The 18,946-nt window shown below is 40.3% G+C and overlaps 1 protein-coding gene across 3 annotated transcripts; it reads right to left on the reverse strand.

Annotated features, from left to right (window-relative positions):
* Window positions 1–399: 399 nt before the first annotated feature.
* ubap2b (ubiquitin associated protein 2b) lies at window positions 400–17,480 on the reverse strand. Of its 3 annotated transcripts, none has more exons than XM_017696424.2 (27): window positions 17,404–17,480; window positions 15,857–15,994; window positions 15,650–15,727; window positions 15,466–15,576; window positions 15,068–15,212; window positions 14,254–14,331; window positions 13,025–13,079; window positions 12,667–12,740; window positions 9,943–9,995; window positions 9,725–9,795; window positions 8,419–8,629; window positions 7,681–7,891; window positions 7,217–7,458; window positions 6,238–6,428; window positions 5,873–6,047; window positions 5,689–5,728; window positions 5,416–5,551; window positions 5,265–5,322; window positions 4,920–5,103; window positions 4,709–4,800; window positions 4,484–4,534; window positions 3,566–3,647; window positions 2,673–3,005; window positions 2,443–2,544; window positions 2,227–2,288; window positions 1,881–2,072; window positions 400–1,066 (listed from the first exon to the last, which is right to left on the reverse strand). In XM_017696424.2, exons 2-27 carry the CDS (start codon window positions 15,950–15,952, stop codon window positions 986–988), a joined length of 3,204 nt encoding a protein of 1,067 aa, XP_017551913.1. In that variant the 5' UTR covers window positions 15,953–15,994; window positions 17,404–17,480; the 3' UTR covers window positions 400–985. The 3 variants fall into 3 exon arrangements, with proteins under 3 accessions (XP_017551913.1, XP_017551914.1, XP_017551912.1); XM_017696425.2 differs by having other exon boundaries at window positions 4,484–4,531; window positions 17,361–17,477; XM_017696423.2 differs by having other exon boundaries at window positions 17,361–17,477.
* Window positions 17,481–18,946: the final 1,466 nt, after the last annotated feature.

Consider the following 18,946-nt stretch of genomic DNA (forward strand, 5'->3'; position numbering starts at 1 on the left):
TACCTAAAGGCCTTGGCATTGCTTGTTGAGGAACAAGGTTCTTAAACTGCTGGATTAGTCACTGACATTTTTTTGGCAAAGCAAAGAGCCTTAACACATCTTTGCTCAAAGATCTAAAGCCTTTGTTGGATGCTCCTGTTATACCCAAGCATAACTATTTCCTAATTTCCCAACATTCCTACTCTTAAACTGCTCTGTTGCAGCATCTTTAATAACATGTACCCGGTGGCAGTTTTGAAATAAGCATATATTTATATTAAAAATAAAATAAATGATGAAGCTGACAGTGAAACAGTAACTGTCTTTGTGCTGCATTAGGTATTATTATTTGTAATGTTTAAATCCAACAAACAAATTTGGAAACAGTCATTCAAAACAAATCTGAGAAACACACTGAAGGAGTGTATAGGTCAGAACCTTTATTTAGAGGGCAACAGGTGTTTAATATAAAACTTGCGGGCTTCATTTTGCGATGACAAGAACAACTTTGGAGCCAGCATATACGAGAATATTGTTTCCCTTTCACTGTAGCAAAGCCCACCATGTAACAACAAGCATTTAATGCTTTAATTTCTTTAAAATTAACCTCTCCTGAAATCCCCCTCATCTTTTGCCTTCCTCTTCAAGCTCTTGCAGCAATGTCTTTTCTTTCCCCCTCTCCCTCAAAAGTTTTCCTTTTCGCTACATCTTTGCAGTTTTTAAAAAGTAAACAAAAGCGAAACGTCCTTCAGAAAAATAAAATGGAGCGACCACAATTCATTTTCGGCTTTAACATTTACAGTATATATAAATACTTACATTAATATTTTACATGAAAAAAAAAAAACGAATTTGAAGGAGAAGAAAAAAAATGAACAAAAGAAATAAGCAGAGGAAAACTTTAGAGGGGGTGGGGAGGGTAGAGAGAGATGTGTGCGAGTGTGTTTCAGGCCAGCTGTCGGACTGAAGTTGAAAATCGGACTGTTCCATCATTTCCAGTTTCTGATCAGTTGGCCCAGTACGGGGAGCTACTGTAATTGGACTTGCCCTGGCTTTTCTGCATGCTGCTGGACTGACTGCGCTGGCCCTGCAGAGAAAAACAACATCTTAAACTGAGGTTTAAAATTGTCAGCCCACTGAAAAAAAAAAAATACCATTATCAGCAAATATGAATTCTCATCTTTCATTACAAATTTAACTTTCACACTTCAGTCACACCCATGATTTTAAAAAAAATTATAATTTTCTCAATTAAGCAAAATTCTGTCAAAAGATTCTTAATTCAACAATCTGTATAAATTTGTATGAAGAAGTGGACCTAATTATGACTAGTTTAATTTTGCCAAACATGACCTAACAAGAACATCTGGGGACATTCATGATAACTTTTGAGCTAAACGTGGAAGGGAATCTAGATTTAGTAGGATGGGAACAAAACCAAGTGTAAAATTTCTAATAATATCAAAATAAACATGTTTTCAATTAAACACAGCATTTTTCAGCTATCTTGTCTTCTTTCACAGTTGATTACTCCATATGTTACAGAGCAAAAACTAGAGGTATTCTGTGGCAAGTTTCAGAGGGGCATAGCCATGTTTGGGGTGCATTTCACTGCAGCTCAGCACCAAAAGTTAAACACGTTGGCCCCAATCATGAATTCTCATTACAAGATCACAGCGGCACCGCAAGACTAGAGCTGACTCTGATAAAATGACTTCTCTGTGAAAAAATAATTTTGCCATGTTATCATTGTTTTTTGTGTCAAAAAAAGTCAGAAGTGCAGAGTCAAACCGGTCAATACAGGTCATACAGTACAACAGTCATATCTCTAGACTCCTAGGGCTCCTCTAGTAAATGTCTAAGATACTGTAAAAGCACTTCCCAAGGGTATTTCTTTGTACCTGTGTGTCTTGGGCCATATGGTGGTGCAACAGCTGAGAGTGGGGCTGCTGATGGTGGGGCAGGATGTGGAGGAAGGGTGCTGGTGCGTAGCCGGGGGCTCCACCAGGGTTCAGGGGGCCTGTGCCTCCCAGAGCAGACGGCAGGCTGAATGTTGCCGGGGTGGCCGTTTGGAAAGCCTGCTTTTCAAATGACTGGAGCAGAAAGAAAAGTTGAACAAAGCCAATAGGATTAAAACAGGTTTAATCTCTTGGTCTCTTGTGCCATGACAATCATTGCTAATTAAAATTATTTACAGACACTGACATTCAGTTACCATTTAAAAGAAAGAGAAAGTGCTTGACTTACTTGGGTCTTGCTGTACACTGTCGCACTAAGATCAGAGCTGGCAGAACCTGATAATCCAGGTGCTGCAGAGAGATGGGTATAAATCAGCTGTGCTTGTATTTCTACTGCTCATATTTCAGTTTATCTATACTAGGGATGACTGAATTGCACAACATGAATATGATGTTCTTGGGTAGTTATATTGATGGGAGTAATAGAGGGAACAGTTTGTGTTACCTTTCCCTGTGCTGTTGCTTGGCTTGGCCTGTGACTGGGAGCTGCCTCCATATCCTTTGCCATAATCTGCTCCTGCATGAGCCTGAGACAGGTCATCAAAACCTGCACTCACATGAGAAAAGGAGAAGAGTTTTCAAACCAGCCTGTGGTCAATTTTTGGCTGTAACATTCAGAAAAAAAGGCCTCTGCCACACCATGATTTGCAGTGTTGAACCAGTCTGAAGGCTGACCTGAAGCATAGGCGTGCTGACCATAGCCAGCTTGGTGCTGGTATTGGCCAGAGGGTCCCAGGCCATGCTGCTTTGCTGAGGCAGGGGGCATGAAAACAGTGGGGCCGTACTGGAAGGCACTGGGCACACCCGGTACGGCAGCATAGTAGGGCAGACTACTGTAGCCGTAGCCAGGGGGCAGAGGCGGGTTCAGAAAGGCCTGGCTAGGGTTCTGTGGGGCCTGTGTTTGGGGAGGAACCGTGCCTGGATCTGACTGGGATGGGGCGACCGAGGAGAGGCTAGTATTGGGCGCTGGAGAGGCTGCTTCACCACGGGCAAATTTGGTAGGTTCACCTTCAGGACACAAGAGACAACAGCGAGACAAAAGGTGAGAGACAAATTATCCACTGAAGCAGAAAATGTGTCCACAGCAGTTTTGATGCTAATAACTAGGTTGACAGAAAACTGATAAAAGAAAACCCCTTAAAGCAATGACTCACTTGGACATGACCCTTCCATGCATATACTGACCTTTTGTTTCCAATTTGGGTACTATGCACTGTATTCTTACTTTATATACTATGCACCTCTCCAGTTAGGGCCTGAATTATAGGCACTAAATGAAAATTACAATGCCAAGATAATTTTAATCAACTTGTGCACATGTATGTGTCAATCACGAGCACCTGAGAGGGTCAGAAATTGCTTCATGTTATCAGTATTCTCTATTGTCGATCTGCAATTAAGTGCCAATATAAGCAGCAAAACCAATCCAATCACTTCCAGTAAGAGCAAGAGTACAATACAGAAATAATCAAATTGAGACACAAAGGATCAGTGCCAAAGAGGCACTGTGCAGCATCAGGTTGACTCCAGTGACTAAAAAGAAAAACCCAGATGAACAGCATGGTTACCTGAGTAAGGGTTGTTTGCTAATCCACCATCTCTGGTAGCAAGGGCAGTGGTGGCAGGGAAGGTTGTCATCCCATAATAATCCTGCAGATAGAACAGTAGTCAGAAAGAAAAGCCAAGTGCTGCAGAAGAACTGATGAACGAATACACAAAGCACAGCAACACATCTTAAAACCAAACAGGAACTTAAGCAGTCTAAACACCACAATACACTACCATTAGGGGTGGAAATTGCTACACGTCCCACGATGCAATAATACAATATTGAACCAAAATGCATTTCTATTGCAATATTTAAAGATTTAGAAATATTGCATATGATATTACAGTATACTGTGACAAAGATTTTGACTGAAAATTTTTCCACTAAAGGGAAACTTTGCTACATCCAATGACATTTACACTCTGTTCATCCACTCTTTCCAAACGGATTTACAATTGCAAATGAATAATGTTTGGAGTGTCTTACTTTATTTATATATATATATATATATATATATATATATATATATATATATATATATATATATATATATATATATATATATATATATATATATATATATAACACTGGTATTTCTGCTTCCTGACTGAATGTGACAACCTCACTGCATTGTGCTGAGGCCAGCTTCTTACATATTACTATATCTGACTGTTCCTATGAATCCACTGACAAAAACTTCAGTCTCAACTGAAACTGCAGCATCTTAAACATTAAATGATAAAATAACAATAAACCAAAAACAAAACATGCAGCAAAAAAAAATTAATGCTGCTACAAGAAAGATATTTTTTTTTATGCTCCATAACAGATGTTTCTTATACTAGCCCTCTGTTTCACATGGACACCTTCGTACTCTCTCCCTACTGCAAATATAGATACCCAGACCCACTTCAAGCAGAGGGATGTGCGTACTCACCATGGGCAGACGCGACTGCATCATCTGTAGGTCTTCATAGCCATAGATCTGCTTTAAGGAATAAAAGGTATATAAATGGGTAAGAAATCAAATTCCCCTTCAGTCCACCACAGTGACAGTGATGACAGCAACTAAATAATAGCAAAATATTCTTACATACAAAAGATCTGTATTTAGGCACTATTCAAAACTGAGCATAAACCATGATCCAAAAACTAGACTTACAGGGTACGCAGGGAGCAGTCCTCCAGGCCCCATGATGTACTGATTAGCCAACAGGGGAGGTACTCCTTGAGCAAGATTGGGCGGGGCCTTACCTGAGGAATAAAACAAATAACACTCAGCACTTATGAGAAAACTACTGGAAAGTTAATATCAACCACTGACTTGGTACAAGCTTTCGTAGAGGGTTTACAAAGGTGTCGTAGTGGCACACCAGAGGTGGTGGTGGTCTGTATTGGTGCAGAGCGACTAGTGGAGGGAGCTGAGGGGCCGTTGGTGTTGAGGCCAGGCGCACCAGTGCTTAGGCCGTTGGAGCTGACCACAGAGCTTGCTGAGCTGACCATTGATCCCGAAGAGAAAGTTGAGGGACTTCCACTGACATCACTGGTCATCTGAGACTGAGGAAGAGACTTTTACTTTCACTATCTGTCTAAAGCTCACAACATTCTGAACAGTGATAAAAGACTTAGTTAAAGGTGGCCAGGAGAATAAAAAAAGTGGGGAAGAGGGAGAAAAAAAAAAAAAAAAAAAAAAGGCAGAACAAAAGAGAAGTACTTACGCTAAGGGTAGAGCCTGTGGGGGCAGCAGAGCCTAATGTAGCTCCACTGCTCACATGACTGATAAGAGAGAGACAAACAATAAGAATAAATGGCAGTCAGTTGGTCCCATATATCCTACTTTTGTAAAATAATGGCTTAATATGAATATACCTGCTGAGGGAGGGAAGAGCTGTGCTGGGAGCAGGCACTGGCGCAGACGTTGAGGATGATGGTAAGGTTGAAGAGGCCATGCTGTTCTCAGAGGACAGAGTTGTGGACACAGACTGAGGAGTGCTTGAAGGGACAGCTACAAAGAGAGAATACTTCATATGAACTTTAAAAGCACTTCAGATTTTGTATGAACAAGTGGGGTGAAATAGTATCTGCTAAAGTTTTGTTGTGGACTGATTAAAAATAAAGAGGTATTCAACACCAATGACATACCATCTTGTGTACTGGAGGGTCGTACTTCAGTGTATCCATTCTGCAGGCACACGGAAAGAGTTTAAAATCTGTACACTGACATTCTATGAAACATATGTAGCAACTGCTAGAAACAACTGTTGCTACGAAGACGGTATAAAAAAATGCATATTATAACAATAAGCAGCCATGCTGCTGGCCTTACAGTGAGAGGTGTGGTAGATGTGGTGGGGGAGTCTTTGTGCAGGCTGGAGGGTTCTGCCCTAGAGGACATGGAAGAAGCAGGTGCTGTAGCAGTTGCTAAGCCCAGAGAAGGTGAAGGATATCTGGGTTCCATTGCTGCTGTGGGCAAAGCTAATGGAAGACCACCTGATGGCTCGCTGAAGAGACAAAAGAAAAGACTAAAGCTCTGTTTTTGACTGGCTAATCAAAGCGATGGCTGATCAAGTGAAGAACATAGATACCCGTCCCTCTTTCAACTCTTAGCTGGGGCAAAAATAATTTTTGTTTTCCTCCACCCAAAATCTAACAAATTACAATCAAATGTCTAAAAGTACTCATTGACCTTACCTGACAGAGGTGGGTTTGGAATACAAGCTGCTCTGGGTTTGTTGAGCAGTAGGTGCATTTTCCTGACTGCTTGCATCCGATTGGCTGGGGCTCTCCACAGCAGGCTCTGAAGCAAAATCCAGGGCACCAAACTGTACATTCAGTCCAGACACATCAGCAGAGCCTGGCATCTCCACTGCCAAAGAAGGGATCTGGCAAACCAGTACATACAATCAATAAACAATAGAATTTTTCCCCCCTGCCTTAAACCTGACCAACTATTGAACACTTTCAGCAGTTTTAATAATATAGGAAATGTTTTACAAATATTACATGCACAGATTTCTAAGACAAACTACTGCAAATACTAAACACACTGATGAAGAAACTGCAAATGCCTCAACAGCTCTACTGCAGTATTAGGAGAAATTTCTTTATGCTTTATACCAAGTCGAATATAGCTTTCAGAGTAGCGTACAACAAAAAGATGCCAGCAGCAGCATTAAGACCTAGTCACTGTAGCATTTCGCTGAAGAAATTTCAAAAGTGAAAGTGCACAGATTTGAATGAAATTCATAAGAGGTTTTGTGTGACTGCTGAAGCTAATTAACTGTTTGCACAAAACTCGATGTTAAGCTCAGCATTGGCGAACTTCTGAGACATGCCAATTTCCATTATGGACTACTAGTGCTACTGCTTTGTGCTGTCTCTAAAGGTTTGGGGCTTGGTAGAGAAAAACAGAAGTAACCCAAATATTAGCAGGGTCATAAGCGGAACCACTTAAGCATTTCTTGCATACTGGCTTTACATAAAGCATAAGAAAAGTCAGTCGAGACCATGTAGATGGTACAACTAAACATTTTTATTGTTATATTTTTATTGTTTTATTACGTACTGCTGTGTTTCTCTCACTAATCTTCCAGTCCAGACTTTTCACGGTTATTTCACAAGGTGACGCAAACTGCAAACTCCTACTGTGACTGCAGCTTTAGGTCCTTACCTTGGAGGGTGGGGGCAGTCTGCGCCTCTGTGGTCTGTTGTGTTTAGGCTGAGGGGGTTCTGCCGTTGTGAGCATGTTGGCTTCACCCAGGGATTTAAGTGCAGGGGAAGGGATGTTGCAAGGGGGTAGCGGAGGGGAAGGATCTCGGGCCTGAGCCGGCAGGTCCGACTGGAGTGTGGGGTTTTGGTGTTGGGTCAGTTGACTTAGAATGGGGGAGGGGTCAGGCTGGGCCTTCAAATCCACTGCGGAGGGTACAGAAAAGAGGAGTCAGTGTTCAATACAGAGTGAGACATGTGCATTTAAACTGCAGTTATATTACACTGTATTTTCACGTAGTGTGACGTTACTCCAATATTTGTGAACAAGCCAGCTGTGTGTGCAATTGTCTCAGAGTGATTCATAAAATAAGACTGTAACTGTGGTCTGAATCCTGAACGTGTCAAAATGCTTAGGCCGCAACTCACAGTGACTCATTGTAACAGGAATCTCCAGCTTGGGTTCACTCAAAGCCAAGGGTGCAGGGGCAGGGGCAGGTAGGGTAGGAGCACTGGATTCTCCAGTAGGGCTGCCGTTGCTAATAGCAACTGGTGTCTGACTGGACAGAGGGGTGATTCGGGGGATACTGATTGGCTCAGCTTTCTGTAAATCAGGCTGGGGCACCCTGGATCCCAAGGACTGAAGTAAAAGGGACACAAACAGTTTAAATAGGATGACGTAAAAAGAAGACTGATGGCAGTTAAAGAACAAATCAGAGTAGTTCTTGTTCTCTTGACAGTACCCTGGGTATAACATCTAAGCTAACATCAACTAATATTTAGCTTTTTTTTTTCAACCAGGAAACAGATACAGGATGAACCAGCTGTTCTTGCTTGTGTTAACTACAGCAACAAAGCCTTGTAAAGCTTTCAATTTTACATTTCAGTATGAATCAAAATAACCTCAGAAAACCAGTAATAAGTGAACTCTGTCTAATTCATGATCGAGTGCACTAAAGATTCTCTTTATCTATTTAGCATCACTCCTCCCCTCTCAGTATATCACAGAAGACAAATTATGTAAACGTATGTATATGGAACTAATGCAGAAACGCCTACTATTAAGAAATATCAGCATGCTGCCATAAAATGAACAATAAAGGAAACAGTATCAGTTACCCAAAAGAGTATCAATCAACAGAACCTTTTGCACATGTATGTTCTCACCGATGCGGCATGAGCATAAGTGCCGGCGGCAGCAGAGGCATAGCTGTTGGCAGCAGCAGAGGCATAGCTGTGTGTGTGTGTGCGGCCAGCCTGCTGCTGAGAGTTGGTGAACACCAGGCTCTGTGTGAGCGGCTCTGGAGATGTCGGCTCCAACTCTGCCAACTCAGAGTCCACCTCTGTTGCTTTAGGCAATAGAGAACTCAGATCCACCCTGTGGGACAACAAACATTTTTTTAAATTCTGCTGACAGCTGAGACAATTTCTATCTCAGTTTCTTACAACTAAAAAAAAAAATCTTCAGGTACTTTATAAAAAAAAAAAAAAAAAAAAAAAAAAAAAACCCTTTACAAGTAAAAAATATTTACTTTTGCATAGCATCTAATTTAATCTAAACCATTTCTTAGGTCTTAAACCACAAACACACTAGATATTTGCAGTTTGTGTAACATTGTGAAATGGGTGTGGCCAAAAGATTGGGGGATAAAATAAAACCCAAAAACATTCATTTTTGTGCAGTTAATAAGCCAGCTTAAATGATAAACAGTAACAAATGTGAACATTATTTTACATACTGATCTCTAGGAAAAATAGATATTGATAACTGACATGGTTGACAGCAATGGAGCAACTTGTATGCAGCTTTGGTTAGCCAGGGAACTAATACTGTAGACAGCAACCTGGCTTACTCAACTCTTAAAACCCAAAAGTGACCATAATTGTATTACAATTACATAGTCAACACAGTACAGCACTGGTCTCCGGCACAATTACTAAATAAATAAAATTATTTCTATTAATAATGAAAAAGCACAGTAATGACTGGCAGCATGGTGTGTGAAACTGCAGTTGGTCAAGTAGTTCGCAGTTAGCAAGCTGGCTAAGCAGTGTAAGAGTAAAATGATAGTTTCTCAAGTGAATGCATGTCATGCAGTTTCTCTTTCACGTTTCGCAAGGTTTGCAAAGAAACACTGGTTAAATTAGCATTTCCGTTCTCGATAGTGTTCTCGAGGTCGTTTTTTTGTTGTTTTGGCAGGTTTGTGCAACAAAACAACCAAGTAATGAATGCTATTGATCAAAAACACTAATTCATGTGTCAAAGTTCACCAAACTTGACTCAATGCAAAGTTTCACACTCAGATCTTTTGTGCCAGACACAAGTGAGAAAAAAAATTTTAATTTAAAAATTCACTCCTTGCAGGGAATTCCATCAAAACTAATGTAATTCTGCTCATATTTTTTTCTTGCAAACATTAGTGTGGCTGGGCCTTTAGTAGATTTCTCACGGCTGTGAGAGTGGCACTCTTACCCCTGTCCAGATGGTATGTGATTCTCTGATGCAAGTGCAAAGGAGGCAGTGAACACTTTGGTCTCAGTAAGCTGTGAGGGGAAAACAGTCATATAAAGTCAATAAAGCTAATACAGTACAATCTAAGCAAAAAAATTGCTCCCTCAGCCCCACCTTCACACAAGTTTTAATGGGCACACAAAAAAAATCAAAACAAGAAACAAGTGGCAGCCACTTACATCTTCATTCCAGTCTTCTGCAGCCCAGTCTTCCAGATTGTTTCTCAAAGTTCCTAATATGCAGAGAGTGATATGAGATACTTTGCAAACAAAACCACCATGTTCATTAGAGCAAAACAAATGCACTGCTAGTACAATGTGTTGGTGGACCAGTAAATGGAAAACTTAAAACAGCCTGATATCGAAACTAATGATAACCGATAATTTTGCTACATATTTTTAGCGCTTGCACACAAGTCTAGAAGCATATATAGTCTTTTTTATAGGCTCCAGCAGAGTCTCTGTCAGCTGCTCTGAATTTGCCGTAATGTTGCTTGCTGCAGTGAATTCTAACAGAAAACTGACAACTTTAGTCATAAATCATTATTTAATAGATATTTAGTATTTTTAGTCAACAAATTAATTTTCACTTTTCAAAAATGTTACTGTTACAGCCCCCCCTCCCCGACTGCTACTAAAATCCCAAGACACAACATCCAAGATGGTTTAAGATGTAATTAAATTAGCTTGCCACATGTTCAGTGACAGGACATGTGTAGACTTTGATAGAGGCAATATGAAGGCAATTTTAATATGAGAATTCTTATTTTTTTTGTTTATGCATGGGTTTTACAGACAGATTATACTGAACTAATACTAGACTAAAACAAATATTCCAATGATGATTCACCATGGGCACTACAATTACACCCAAGACTAAGCATAATCCACATGCGGGAAACCGGCCCAACGCGTTTTCATAGTTAACAGTCTTACTAAATACAAAGCCATGTTTATGGAAAACGTAAGAGCAGTCAAAGCTCAAGAGTGAAATCTCCTTTGGGACTGATGATTTAGTGAGGTATTCCAATGTTTAGTTTCAAGTGAATTTGTATAGATTTATAGAGATGACCTCATATTCAATATGAATCAGCTAAACCTACTGGTCTTAAATCTACATGTTCAGATTTATCCCAAATACACTGCGGCAAGATGACTGACTAAATGTGTGCTCAGCTTCACTCTGAAGTCTAATTAGACCCAAAAATGAAGGGGGCTTTTCTCTCTTAATTTTGCACATCATTTTGATGTTTTTCCACCCCCCACTTTTTTGTGAAATTCTCATTTTAAATCACCTACTGTTGTGAATGGCTTGAAATAAAATGTATACTATTCGTAAATATCTATGGAAAAAAAACAAAAAACAAACAAACAAAAAAAAAAAAACCAACAAATAATGAATATTTAAATAATCTTGCTTATGAACTCGATAATGACCACAATAGTGATTTCTGCATAATTAAGTAATTAGGAGTGGTTCGATGTGAAAAGCTCCATTCGAGAGTCAGAGTTGTTTTTGGCAACAGGAACCAGACAGAGTTTGAAGAGGTTAAAGCCTTCAAAGTGTCCCGCAAAAAGTTATTATACGAAATTATTACACTGCCTCATGTAATACATTGCGTAGTGATAGTTTTACTATGAAGTTTCTGCCTAAATGGTGAAGGAGTACATGAAGACAAAATATTGCTCAAGGAAAACATTTTCTAATTTACCAGTACATTACCATTAAAATAGAGTACATCTAAAAGTTCAGTTAACACATGTCATTGATTATTTTGGATTAGGGACGCATTAATGCAGACACTGGTATCAGCCAGTGGGCATCAGGCAAATGCCACACTCATTTACTTGCACTTCATTGAACTCACCGATACCAACATTCCAATACCCACTAACAGCGTGGCATAAGCGTACACTGCCACGCTAATGAACATACAGCTCAAGCTGACAGTGAAGGAGGCTCTGCTCACACAGAAGTAATACTGACTCCATTGTGGCTGGACACAAAATGGTCACTGTAAACATTGCACCTTGGTATATTCCCACCAGGAATGCACAGCAACGATTTTTGCCCATTTTCAAACAAACAAAATCACAACTGCTTTCAAATTATGGGTGGAGATGCACAGCAAAATGGAAGTGAAAAAAGTTGACGTCTACTACCAAATTTCATACGTTTACACCGTTTCACTGACCTGATTTGTGAGGTATGAACATCACACAGTTTAAAAGAAGTAAACTACAATATTTCAGATGTAGAACTCCACTAGTGAGCTCCTTGGATTAGCCTCGGATGTGATTACTGCTGTTACTGTGCTTCAAAGACTACTGATGTAAGAGAAAGATGAGGATGTACGCAACAAAACCCATTCTTCTCGACTGCAGCGGTGCTTGATTCACAGTAACTAACACTGCACAACTAACTAAAGCACTTCATTTAAAAACAGCAAACTGGAAATGATTTAATTGTACACTGCAATCATGTACACAAGCAACAACTACATTTTAAGAAGGATACTTCGTATGGTATCAGACTTGGTATCAGAGAGCACTGAAAAATATGCACTTGTACTAAAATAAAGTGACAGATGCATCCTTATTTGTAATAGTTAATAAAAAGGCTATATTTGCATTGCAGACATCACAACCACTGGGTCCTATGAGACGAGAGTCAGTAAGTCTGGAAATATTCTGACTATAATTATGCAGAAATTTAGAATCTGTGCAACTCCCTTTAATTACTGGTTGTCATACTGGGCCACAAACTGTAACAGTCATTCTCTAAATCCCTTGAATAAGAACTTAACAGAAAAAATAATAAAACAAAAATTAATTAAAGAACAGTTGCGTTTTCTAAATCACAGGCAATAAAACGGTCCATAGACAAGAGAGGGGATAACGTACCCGCAGCATCAGTAGTGTCATTGACTGCCTCTCCTTGTTCAGTAGAGCCAGTGTAATCAGCAGGGTTAAATGTCCTGAACATCAAAAAGAAACACATGAAATGGTCAGACCTAGAACCACTTTCACTTATCCATATACCTGCATCTATTAGTACATCAACGCTAAGGCTGGTCCTTAATCAGTTCATTTTATTTTGAGACTTGTGGCCTGTACAAACACTGGCATGAAGACAAAAACTGGTCCAAGGCCTCATTTCAGGTCTGCTGGGGAAAGATCTGCAGCTGCGCCTGAGGACCTAAAGGAGTTGTAAAGTGGAAGTACCAGCTTTAACAAAACAAGAAGAAAACTTCATACTCACCCCATTCCCTGAGAGAAGCTATTCACACCGGCTCCTCTGCCTCTCCCTCTTCCTCCTACAAACACACACACACAGTTTACTCTAATCTTACCAAACACAGGTATTAACTGTTTAATGACGTGCTTGAACATCTTAAAATATACCCAGAATATTACTGGATAAACTGAAAAACAGTAATCACTGTAGTAGGCGTCTAAACCAAAGGATCAGGATTGGTCATATCCATCAATTATTCATTTCCAATGCTTTCTTACTTGTTTTTTTTCACGCATGCTTCACTGTCACAGAGGTGACAAACAGACATTATCCACAACCTGAAGCAGTGAAATGTGTTCACAAAAGCTGAAAAATGTTTAAATGTTAAAAACGTTTGCAATGTGTGAGTATACTACAGTGAAATATCTACAGTACCAAGGTTTTGATAGAGAGTTAGTGGCTATTGCACTGTATGTTGTACATGCCAGAAGCGCACAAGCTGCAAACCATATGAAAAAAACTATTTCGAAAATGTTCTGTTTAACACAGCTTTAAATCAGCACGATCAAAACTGAGAAAATGATCAGGCTGTTGCAGGATCATTATAATAATATTAAAACAGCAATATTAAAGGGTTATGTTGCATAAATAGTTGACTATCAATAAATGAATAAACACCAGCATACCCTTTAGACCGCTATGCACATAGAACAACTGAAGTGATTTTACTTAAGAATAAAGTAACTGATAGCCAGACAATGAGGTGGGTCAAAAGAAAATAAAAACTGCTTTGGCCTGCCTTTATTACATAAATGAGAGCATCATACTTAACTTTAGTTGTTTTCTCTAGTTGCTGCTGAGAACTTCTGCAATATCCCTTCGAGGTCAATATAGTTCTAACTATCTAACTTAGAACCTATCCAGTGGCCTACTAAACAGAGTTACAGAGCAATGCAAACAGCAGCATAGTAACCAGCCCCTTTCTACAACTCAGGGCACCAACTGCTGGATTCTACCTGAGAGCGCTCCTTTGTTCTAAACTCATCTGGTGGACTTCTGGGCACTTATTCCAATGCTTGTACAAAAACAAGTACCATTTTTCTATAATTAGGTTAGATTTGCTAAGGCAATTCAGAATAGGCTTGAGCAAGACACAGACTGGACTAAACAGTTTTGTGAATTTATCAGGTGGGCCATTATGTACGTATACATGTACCCGTGTGTGGGTGTGTGTGTGTGTGTGCGATGCTAACCTCTCCCTCTTCCTCTACGCCCACGCTCCCCTCCCCTTTCTCCTGGATTGGAATCAAACACATTCTCCTCTGAGCGACCTACAGAGAGAATTTTTAATTGAAACTCATGTACTTTAGACAATCACACACTACCATGCAAGGGCAGACATGATTACCTTTAAATGATCAGATATTCATAAAATAGCTGTAAACAAAATAAACAAAAAAAAAAAAAAAGGAAATGAAGTGTTATCTAGTATTTTTAAATATATATGTCACTGAACATGCAATGCAAATCTACAGATAATACTGAGACACAAGAGCTGGTACTGCACCTTACACTAAATTAAATGATAATTAAGTGGAGTGTTAAAAGGACGTTTCAAACAAAAAATAAAAACGTAAAGCGTAAACTGTGTAACTGTCAGTGATCGCTCTATAGGTCAACCAGCAAATGGGGCTTGGACAATATGATAAATGATAGTTTTCTTACATCTCACTGAGTAACATTATTAAAAAAGGTTGTGTGTTAAAATCGCATTTGCCTTTATTCTGCACACAACAGGCTGTGAGAAAAAAAAAAGCATGACAAACATTTGACTACAAATGTTAAAAATTAATATTTCAGAGCATCAGTAAATAACAATAAATCTATAAATGGTCCCATCCCCAGTAATTCCATAGTAATGTAATACTACTCACTCAAACAAATAATCAGGTACTGGTTAGTTTCTATGCCAGCCCTCTACATAATAAGCAAATGTTTGTCCTTTTCTTTGTGTGGACATTTAGAGAGCAAAAACACGTAAAACGTTCCTCCTTTAACAACACACACCTTCCTGGACACGAGAGGCTCCACGGCCACGTCTGTTTGGCCCCCCGCGGCCTCTCCCCTCCCTGTCAGCCCTCCTCTCTCTGTTTTCTGCTGTCGCCCCTTCTTTCCCCACACTCTTCTTCTTACCCACAGTCTCCCACGAGTCCTAAACAAACACAGCAACCAATAAAGCATTATGTATTGTAAAACCATTATAATATGGTTATAGTTTTACAGCTCCCTGTGTACATCTACACACAAAGCTTGTGAAAGACATCATGAACTTTCAGGCCAACGGTTACATTCAATTCAATAGAGATTTCTTAGAATAGCTTTAATAACGAAATTAAGCAGAAAACATTGTCACAAACTGCCCAAACCTAATAAACCTCAACAGACAGCAAGCTTGTGGCATTTACCTTGGCAGTAACCTCCTCCAACAGGAAGTTGATGGCCCTGTTGACGTCCCCGTTGCAGTCGTGAAGGGCCACCATGCACTCATCCTGATTTCGGCCTGTGACCTCGATGAGCTACACAGACAGGACAGTTAGGAAATGGATGCATGAAGGACTTTGAGGGTTGACTTTTATGATTTATGCTCACCTGTTTGACCTTCCCTTCGAAGTCTGCATCATTTTTGTCATAAATCATCTGCGCAAGACGAATCTGTTCTGCTGTGGCCTACAAACAAACATCATGCAAAAAGATAAGTGATTTCTTAGCTTCAAAGATTTTTGCATTTACTGGTTTAGGTGTCCAATTTCGGAACCATCTCATGGATTTGGGAGGCTTCCACCATGCGATACCCACCTGAATCTGTTTCTGTGGCTGTGAGGTGTGTGTGGTCTGTGGCTGCACTCGGTCCCGATTGCCTCGGGCAGCATCAGCAACCACTGAAGTCATCATAAACAGTATATACAAAATAATGTATGTACAAAGTAGAAAAGTCTGGCGGGGGAAAGAAAAGAGAATGCCAGAGAATGAAAATCAGTTAAGTCTCTCGTCACCTCTCTAAAACAGAAACAATGTGAAAAATGTGCGTAAGACGTTTTGTAAATAGAAGTAGGCAACAGGTGCAAAAGCAGCAGTCACGCTGCCGGTCTGCTGTGACACCGTTGGGTCCAGTGTAAGACTATCAGCCAAGCTATTGGGCTGCTGCTTAAATATAGCAGTCCGTACATGGTCAAGGGCTGGTGTTCGCTTACACCACACTATCACCCCCCAACACCATCAGCCAATCCCTTCCTCTAAGACCCTAACTATCTCCGTCAAAAACAAGAGAGCACTGTCCAGCAATAACACTTACACTGCTGTCACGGCCAAAAACACAGCAACATGTACACACGAAATCCTTTTGCTGCTCCTCCTCCTCCTCCTACAATAAGCCTACACTAGATTTTAATGGCCTAAGGCCACAGACCCACTTTTATTAGAGCCACTCATGCTGGTTTCGGTTTGTAACTACGTCGGAAATGTATTTATTTCGTTTCAGAGCGAGTTATATTACACAGAAAATGTGCTCATTCGACGATTAAATCGACTGCCAACCCTCTCGGACACTTTAAAATCACTATATAACACCCTGTTAGCTAAGCGGAGAAAACGACACAAAGACCAGCGCCTGACGTTGGCTAAATTTAACGTTAGCTGTCCAAATTTCTTCGGCGCATTACTATCGTAGACCGAATTCCCCAGTTAAAAAGACAACCCGGCGGTTAATTAAAGCCACACAGTAGTTTAAACCGAGACATCAACAGCTGACCATCAAAAATATGGCTAACTTTATCTAAACTAGGTTAGCCAGCTAACGTTAGTGGAGCGACAACAACTGTTGGCTAGACGACGAAGCTAAAACAAGCTAAGCTGGCTAAGCTAAGCTAGCGGCTTGGCTAACGATAGCCGGTACACAAACTTAGCACGAAAGTTTCCGTTACTGTAAAACTGTCCGAGTTGTTCGAACAAAGACTGAATATTCAAGCGAACGCGAAAAACAGCCACACTGGTTAGAAACCACGCAGGGAAAAGAGCCATTTTTACCGCCAAACGGTACCAGCTAACCTCGCGACCGCACGTTCCACCTTAGCCGCGCACGCTAGCGCTGGCGGACCGAGTCAAGGCGAACAAAACCACGCCGTAACTGCGCCAGCAACGCGGCTGGAAACTGCTCAGCGCCCGCGGGGTGTCCCAAACCTCACGACGAACTGTATTCCTCCAAAGCACTGCTGGTGTTTCCTCGCTCATGCGGCGGCAGAACTGGTCTATTTTAAAATAAGCAGCGAGTTGGTGAACATTTTCTTTCCGAAGCTCCACGTACCCTCTCCGTACCCTCTCCGCTCCCTCAGCGTCTATGTGTTTACCTGCACACAGCGCACACGCTGCCCTCACACACACGAGTGTGGCGCTGAGTAACCATGCAGCACCAGGAAACTCCCCACACGTTACGGTCAAAATAAAAGACCGCAGAAAAAAGGGGAACGAGTGAGGATCAAGCACTAAGATCGAGTTAACGTGTAGTTAACTGTGGGGCTTTATTTTCTGAAGAAAAAAAAAAAAAAAATAATAGTAATAACAGTACTGTAAAAATGCACAAGGCCTCTAGGCGACTAGTAAGAACTCTCCTATTTCCTAATGTATAAAAATACAGTTATACTCAGTTGATCTCACTAGTGTAGAATACATGATTTAAAACCGAGACAAATCGGCCGTTTGAGAAACTCTCATAAGAAATGACCCTGTTGTATTGTGAAAAGGTCAGAGACCACCCTTCCTGCTCACTTGGCTTCCAGTTAAAACGGCTAGTTCAAATTTCAGGAGAATAGATATAAACGAATCCACTCGCATAATGAAAGAGGACGTCAAACGACGATAAGTGAAAGGAGTTTCCAGAACTGGTCTGGAAAGTTCAAAAATGCTCAAAAGGTGCATTGAAATGGGCCTGGTGGACCACCAGAACTGTCACCATCACATGGACAGTACTTAAAGATGAAAGTACTTTACTCAAACGAGGAAGCTGTTGGTGTTTTCAGACCTGTCCACCGCAGAGGTCAGACCTCAACATCACTGAATGTGTTTGTTTGCCTTGATTGTGAGGAGCAGAAAATCCAACCTACTTCTGAGACTGAACTTCAGAGGTGTGGAAAAATGTCCCAGCAGATTTCTTTGAAAAACAGTTTCTTTTCTTTGAAAAGCAAGTCTATAGAAAAGAATGGAAGCTGTAATAAAGGTAAAGAGTGGACTAAGAGAAATACAAATCTGTGCTGAATGGCTGGTAGTTTTGACTGGAAATTAATGAAAAATATAAATTTGGGTATAATATAAATATTTGGTAGAATATAAATGAGGTGTGATGACACCTAATAGTGACTCTAATAAATATTCATTCATGGAAAATATAATTAAAAAAAAAAGATAAACACTGATAAATATCCACAGCGTACCAGTCCACACAGTCCACATATGAAGAATAAGCTGCAAATCTGCCCCTTTTGAAATTATCGTTGTTGCAATGTCACAAAAAACAATATATTTGCATGTCATGTCCTGCAGCACTTTAGCCCTGCCCCTTTCATGCTGAAGTTACACAAAGTGTTTAAGCCTGGACTGCTTTTTGAATTAGGCAAAATACTGGGCAGGCAATCAGAACAGATCTCATTTACATATATCAGTCCTAAAGGCACAGTAACAAAAACAACGGATAAAATCTAAGGGTTGGAAAATGATCATGTAAATATTTATTTATCTAAATGGTAATGACTGTTTTTTCCATGTACACATATGCAAATATGTGTTGCAATGCTGCCCTATAAAACATAAAGGAGTGAAAGAAGCAGCCTCTTCCAGTTATTCAGCCGAACCACCAGCCAATCAGTTGGTCGTTGCTTATCAGCCGAGAGCCAGCCA

The sequence above is a fragment of the Pygocentrus nattereri genome, chromosome 29, assembly GCF_015220715.1.
Source record: "Pygocentrus nattereri isolate fPygNat1 chromosome 29, fPygNat1.pri, whole genome shotgun sequence".
In the NCBI taxonomy this organism is placed as follows: Eukaryota; Metazoa; Chordata; class Actinopteri; order Characiformes; family Serrasalmidae; genus Pygocentrus; species Pygocentrus nattereri.